This window comes from Nanorana parkeri, unplaced genomic scaffold, assembly GCF_000935625.1.
Source record: "Nanorana parkeri isolate BGI_ZX_2015 unplaced genomic scaffold, ASM93562v1 scaffold479, whole genome shotgun sequence".
NCBI lineage: Eukaryota > Metazoa > Chordata > Amphibia > Anura > Dicroglossidae > Nanorana > Nanorana parkeri.
In genome coordinates this window covers 1,139,358-1,146,174 of record NW_017306747.1, presented here as the reverse complement: position 1 = coordinate 1,146,174, position 6,817 = coordinate 1,139,358, and the positions used below count along the sequence as shown (strand labels likewise).

Sequence of the window (6,817 nt, the reverse complement as noted above, 5' to 3'; positions counted from 1 at the left end):
AAAATGGCCGCCCTCGCGCAGCACCGGATAACCGGTGGATTGCGTAGTGGCAGCGACGGTGACAGGCTTGTTATCGGGGGAAAGTATAACTTATGAATTTGAAAAGCTGGAATGCGATTTGCATTGACAAAAAAAGCCCCCCAATTCTCTACCGACCGACCAGCGTCTATTGAATTATTGCGCACAGAGATGTTGGGCCCCCCCAGGAGCTTTAACCATAATGGGCAAGTATGCTGCTTATTCACCATGCAAACGACCTTTTCCTGCGATGTGGCGGCTGCGGGTCCCCCCTCACCACCAGCGTTTACATCATCACTCTTGCGCATGGGAGTGGCTGTGTTGGGTCGGTACGCTGAGCCGTGATAGCATGCGCTAAACACACGGAATACCGCACCCTTGATACAACGCTGTAGTGTGAACCGGCCCTTGTCGTCGACCTCCTACAGCAAAGAGAACTTGGATGTTTCCAGGGCCATCCCTATCATGAGGCAGCAAAGGCGATCAGGCAGCATCTCATTAAGGGGGCGGCAGGTGTGAGGCGAGTGGCACAGTGGCGGCCATGGCATCCCAGGTTGTCCAGGAGCTCTTAGCAACCTGTGGTGCTCTCCTTGCTTCCCGCTCCTGCCCAGCTCACTGATGTCATCAGTTGCCAGGGAACTGAGTTGAAAACCAAGGATCTAGACCATGGCTCTTGAATCAGAACATTGGTGTAGTAACCTAGGGGGCCGTTCTTCTAGAGCACCCAGACAACCTTAAGAGTTCCATGGCACTCTAATGAACAAATAAATAAGTTCTGTGTTAAAGTTGGTGCTTGCCCCGTGCCATTGGTTCATTCATTTGATTATAAAGCCTCAATGACCAAGAGAGAGCCGTGGGATGGGATGAAGCTACATGTCAGCTGAGGACAAGGAACCAACTAGGAAGTCCCATTTCCCCAACTGTGAGGGCTCCCTGGACCCTCTAGAAAATAACAAAGGATATGAACAGGTTTGTCAGGTTACAGCTGATAGGTGGAGTACAAATGCACTGTACATGTATTTATGTCATTAACCCCTCATGTTCCTTTACTGGTTTTGTAATCAAAAATATCTACACTTTAGATCACCAATTACAGGACCCAACTAATGTTGTTTCATCATGAGTCACATCTGGTTCTGAATTCCAGGAACTCGGTTGTGTTACCTTCATAACATCTCCAAAATATGCCCCCTCCTCACCAATGAAACCGCAAAATGACTCATCCACTCCCTTGTTATCTCTCGTCTTGACTATTGTAACTCCCTCCTCATTGGCCGACCTCGACACAGGCTCCTCCCTCCTTCAGTCTGTCATGAATGCAGCTGCTAGACTCATCCACCTGACCAACCGCTCAGTGTCCGCAACCCCCCTCTGCCGATCCCTAAACTGGCTTCCAATAGCCCAAAGGATAAAATTCCAAATATTAACAAGCACTTACAAAGCCGTCCACAACTCCGCCCCCGGCTATATCTCCAACCTTGTCTCAAAGTATCACCCTAACCATCACCTCCACTCTTCAAATGACCTTCTGCTTTCCAGCTCCCTCGTCAACTCCTCCAATGCTCGCCCCCAGGACTTCTCTAGAGTCTCTCCCATCCTATGGAACTCTCTACCCCAACCTGTCTGTCTACCTGCCACCTTGACTGCCTTTAGGCGATCCCTAAAGACTCATCTCTTCAGGGAAGCCTATCCCACCTCAACCTAACCACTCAACCATCACGTCTTCAAAGAATTTATCCCCACACAGCTCCCTCCTCATGTATCACTGGCCCCTCCCTTTTAGATTGTAAGCCCTCAGGGGCAGGGCCCTCCTCACCATCTTGTCTTGAATTGTATTGTGATTGTAATGTCTTCCTTATATTGTAAAGCGCTGCGCAAACTGTTGGCGCTATGTAAATCCTGTATAATAATAATAGTAATGTTGCTGGACTGAATGTATGCAAATTGCTCTCAGCCATGGTTGTGTACATGTGCTCATCTATGTTACCTGTGCTTCAGGTTGATTTGTCCTTTAAGTCATCACTAATTTTTGTTCTCTTGTCTTCTTTCAGTGCTCCAGTTGGTGCGGTGATGTTACAGTGGAGTGCTCACTGACAGGGTTGTGTCGAGCGGTATGGCGGGGGCCTGGATGGTTCTGTGGGGTGTCTGTTCAGCCGCCATATTGTTGACGTCCTCTACTCAAGGTGAGGTTTTTCCCGTTCCTGTATTTCTGCCCCTAAAATCTTCTCATCTCTTTATTTGTCTGTCTTGGTTTATTTTTCCCTTAATGTGTTTCATGGCTGCCCAAGTCTCCCCTTAATGTACTCTGAAATACCAATTAATAATCGTATCATTATAGTAGACGCTACTAACAGCAATGAGTTAGGAAATGAAGAGTCCCACGGGAACTGTTAGGATAGTTTCCCATGAATATTCTTTTGGTCTAGAAATGGCTGCCTGAAGACTGACCAGAGAACGCTTCCAGTCTGGCCTTCGTTTAAAGTGGCAGTATGCAAGTAGCCATTGCAAGGAATGAAGCCTGTTCTTCATAAACAATGCAATGGACCACGGCAGCCATGTTTCTGTGGCTGAAGACCAAAATCTGAGAGGAGGGAGACAAAATGCATGGGAGCAGTGACTAAAACATGTCAGCAGTGAGGAGAAAGAGACCATAGCAGAACACTTCCTCAACAACTTTTGTGAGCACTACTACTCCTGTTCTTAGACTACTTCCTGTAGAGGTCAATGTAAGTGTGTCTTTCAGCATCTTTCAGCGGTTGACGTCTTACTTGGTTGGTGGCCTTATTATGGGTCCACCTCAACGGGCTTATGTTCTTTTTATCAGAACTGTTTCTCTCCCCATACAAGTCAACAGGAATAAAAAAAAAAAGCAGCTCGAAGCAGGTTGATGCAGGTCAAATGAACTGTAAATTATCTCAGAAGCTTCTCAAACCGATCTTACATGCATTTTGAATGTACTATCCCAAAGCCCCTAGACACAAACCCTCATGACGCATACGCACTTGCTTTTACTTAGGGTTGCCACCTGTCCAGGATTCCCCCGGACAGTCCGGTTTTTGAGTCCTGTGTCCAAGTCTCAGGCCAGCTGACACCCAGACACGTAAAAAATTTTGACAGGAAGAGGGAAGAGGAGATGTGCCAGCCCGTGGCTCACAGGAAGGCTGCCGAGGTCCCCAGCAAGCATGGGACCTCGGCAGCCTTCCTGCGAGCCACAGGCTCATGTAAAAAGGTTACGACCCACAACTCCTCCTATGTTTTCCTCACACCACACTGCCCGCCTCCAGACTCCTGGTGAGACACTGCACAGCACTCCTGAAAGTCTGTGTAGCCCATATAGCCACCTGAGAGCCTGCACAGCCCACCTGAGAGCCCACATAGCCCACCTCAGAGCCTGCACAGCCCACATGAGAACCCACATAACCCACCTGAGACCCTACACAGCCACTTGAAAGCCCACATAGCCCACCTCAGAGCCTGCACAGCCCACATGAGAGCCTGCACAGCTCATCTGAGAGCCCGCACAGCCCACATGAGAGCCCGCACAGGCCACCAGGAGACATCAGGGCGCCCCAGAACAACACAGTATGTAGCGTCATATTAATTTGTATATATATATATATATATCTATCAAGTTGCCACACACGGCGCTAGAGTTTTGGGGCTTCACTTGAAGAAAAGGTGGCACCCCTACTCCTTCAGCAGATATAATATGTTCTATCTTCATATTGGGAGGTTTTGTCTTGAGTTCATCTTTACACTAAGGAGCGTGGAGCAGAGTAATGTACAAAGAGCGATGACTAGCGCCTACACTGTTCCTTGTCCTATCAAGTAAACCCTCTCAGTAAAGGACCCTCTCCTTCTCCCTTTTCTCCTCCTCCTCCTATTACCCTCCATCTTCCCTCTATTCTCAGAAGTTAATCACTCCACAGAAAGCTAATTAACACCTAATTAATTCATGGATCTCTCTAACCTGGAAGTCAGGAACACTCAACATTTACTGGCAGATAAATAAATTGGGATTGTTCTGCCAATTTTTGAGTCCTTAATTCCAGCAAAAAAAATAACAAAAAAGAAACTTTTTTTTTTTTCTCCCGGGCTGAGAATTCTTTTTCAGTTCCTCGCCATCTGAGGTTATCTGGAGGCCTCACAACAAGACTCAAATTTGTATCAATGTAACAAAACACTAAACCTGAGCCACTAAAACTTGGGTGAACTTTCTTTTATTGAGAGTCAGAAATGTATCCAAATGTTTCTCCACTTTGACAGGACCTTGAAAGGTTTCCAGCTGAATGAAGACTGAACTCTGGGAACGCATTAGGGTGCGTTCACACCAGAGGCAGTGTGTTCCGGTCCGATTGAACGTATCCTTAGGAAAGGCCAGACAGGAAGTGACAAAGTGCTTGTGGATCACGTGGCTCTGTGCAGTAGGCATGTGCGATTTGTTTTAGGGATGCACCGATACTAGTATTGGTGCCGATGCTGAGTATTTAGGCGAGTACTCGTACTCGCCCAAAAATGCTCCGATGCCTAGCCGATAATTAAGTTTCCAGTATCAGAAAGCTGGGCAGCGCGTCATTACACTCTGCCCGACTTCCTGATTGGCCAGAAAGCCGACTCCATGCTTCCTCGTCACCTGGTGATGAGGGAGCGTGAAGAAGGCTTCTTTGCTGATTGGGAAGCCGGGTGGTGAGTCATTACACGCCGCCTGGCTTCCTTAATGGGACTTCCGGTATCGGTATTCAGTATCGGCGAGTACCAAAAAAAAAAAAAATATCGGTACGCGTACTCTATTCTGAAATACCGGTATCGGTGCATCCCTACTAGTATCGGTACCGATATGCTGAGTATTTGCTGGTGCCTAGCCCGATACTTGAGCTTCTGGTATCAGGAACGCAGGCAGTGAGTCATTGCACGGCGCACAGCTTCCTGATTGGCCAGAAAAGCCGGCTCCATGCCTCCACGTCACCTGGTGACGAGGGAGCACGGAGACGGCTTCCTTGCTGACCGGGAAGCCAGGTGATGAGTCATTACACGCCTCCTGGCTTCCTGAATGGGACTTCTGTTATCGGTATTTCGGTATTGGCGAGTACCGAAAAACCGATATCGTTGCATCCCTAATTCGTTTTGTTCTGAATTTCCGTTTCCAAATTTTGGATTCCGTCTGAATTTCGTTCAAAAACTAAACTGAATCGGACATGTGACTTTTCTGGCCAATTCCAAAATATCCAAACCAAATTTTTCGGCAGCTTACATGTCCATTCCTCGGAGTAATTTTAATCTTTCACACCAATAATGAATCCGGATCAAACACATCGCCCAGTAAAGTATTTATTTTCATTATTGGCCCATGCACTTACAGTCATCACATTTCCCGGCAGCTCTATCTCTCTCAGCTCGGCTTCCCTGAACTTCCTGTCCAATCCAAGCTCACAAGGGACAGAGGAGTCTCCAGCAGCCCATCTACTAACTTGGAGGGAGGAGCAGGGGAAGGTCTTTCCTTGCTAAGCCTGTGTGTTTGTGGAGACACACACAGCTTACTAGCACACACAAGGGTGGCTCCATAGGACCAAGCAAGGAGCCACCCTAAAACAGGAAGTCAGGACCGGTGCTCATGGGACCAGCTCATTCTACAGGAAGCTAAAACTTTTAAACATCTAGGAGCAGCTTCCAGTGTAAGTGATTTAATTTAAAATGGCTTAAAAATCTTTTGACTTTCAGATCCCTTTAAGCTCTCGCGGGGCAAATGTAACATTTATCCGGCGAATCCCGTGTGTTCCAATATTGTCAAATCGAATGTTATTACTATTATAAATGGTATCGCATGGAGATCTCTGGCAAATATAAGAACATTCGATCCTCAGAAAAAAAGACCTTAAGAACATTCAATCCTCAGAGGCTTCTTAGCCCCCTATGTGATAGCAATAAAGTTAAAGTGACATTAAACCCTCAGATTTTTTAACATAAAACAATACTGTAATGTGCGCCTTCCTGTAATCCATGGTTGTTTCCCTTCTTTTTGCTGCTCTTCCTTTTAAATCCTCCTTTTTTTTTTCCTGTTAAAAAATCTCAGGGTTTCATGTCACTTTAAGTGTAAAAAAAAAAAGTGTAAAAATCAAAGTAACAGATACAAAAAAAATTTAAAATGCAAAAAAAAATGTAAAAGTCCCCCCGCCCCCCACCTGCATGCACATACAACGCAAACACACGTCGGATGCGCCTACGTGCAAAAACTAAAATTGTACCACACATGAACGTCGCAGTGAGAGCAATAATTCTCGGCCCATCCATCACTGATAACACTAAACTGATGAGCCGTAAAAGCATTTAAAGCTTCGCCTATGAGGAAATTTGGGGTTATTGTCATTTTTTGGCTGTATTCACGGACGCACGCGATTTTAAAAGTTTGACATGTTTGGTGTCTATTTACCCGGCGTGACCCCGTCTTTATATCTTACCAAAAAAAATGGGTATTATATTATGTTTCTGTGCAGTACATTTCCTTTTAGTGTATTTTGTCCTAAAAATACCGGTTTGATACACATTTGCGCAAATACCGTGCAACGTAAAAAACTGCAAGTAGTATCTTTTTATTCTGCAGGGCCTCCGCGTTCAGAAAATATATCATTGTTTGGGGGTCTGACGCTGTTTTCTAGCCAAAAATTCAGATTTTATCATCATGTGTGCGCAAAATAGTAAGAAATTGCTCCGGGCAGGAAGTGGTTAAAAATGGGGGTGGAGGAGGAAGGTGAGCGATGGGCAGGACGGCGTGTTACTTGATGAGCATTTAACCCTTACAGGG

At 46.2% G+C, this 6,817-nt stretch overlaps 1 protein-coding gene across 3 annotated transcripts in view; it reads left to right on the top strand.

Annotated features, from left to right (window-relative positions):
* Window positions 1-2,072: 2,072 nt before the first annotated feature.
* Window positions 2,073-6,817, top strand: part of ADGRL1 (adhesion G protein-coupled receptor L1) — a 221,861-nt gene continuing 217,116 nt past the window's right edge. For all 3 annotated transcript variants that reach the window (XM_018560820.1, XM_018560821.1, XM_018560818.1), the window contains exon 1: window positions 2,073-2,201. In XM_018560820.1, coding sequence (XP_018416322.1) covers window positions 2,132-2,201 — 70 coding nt within the window. In that variant the 5' untranslated portion in view covers window positions 2,073-2,131. The remainder of the gene's footprint in view (window positions 2,202-6,817) is intronic.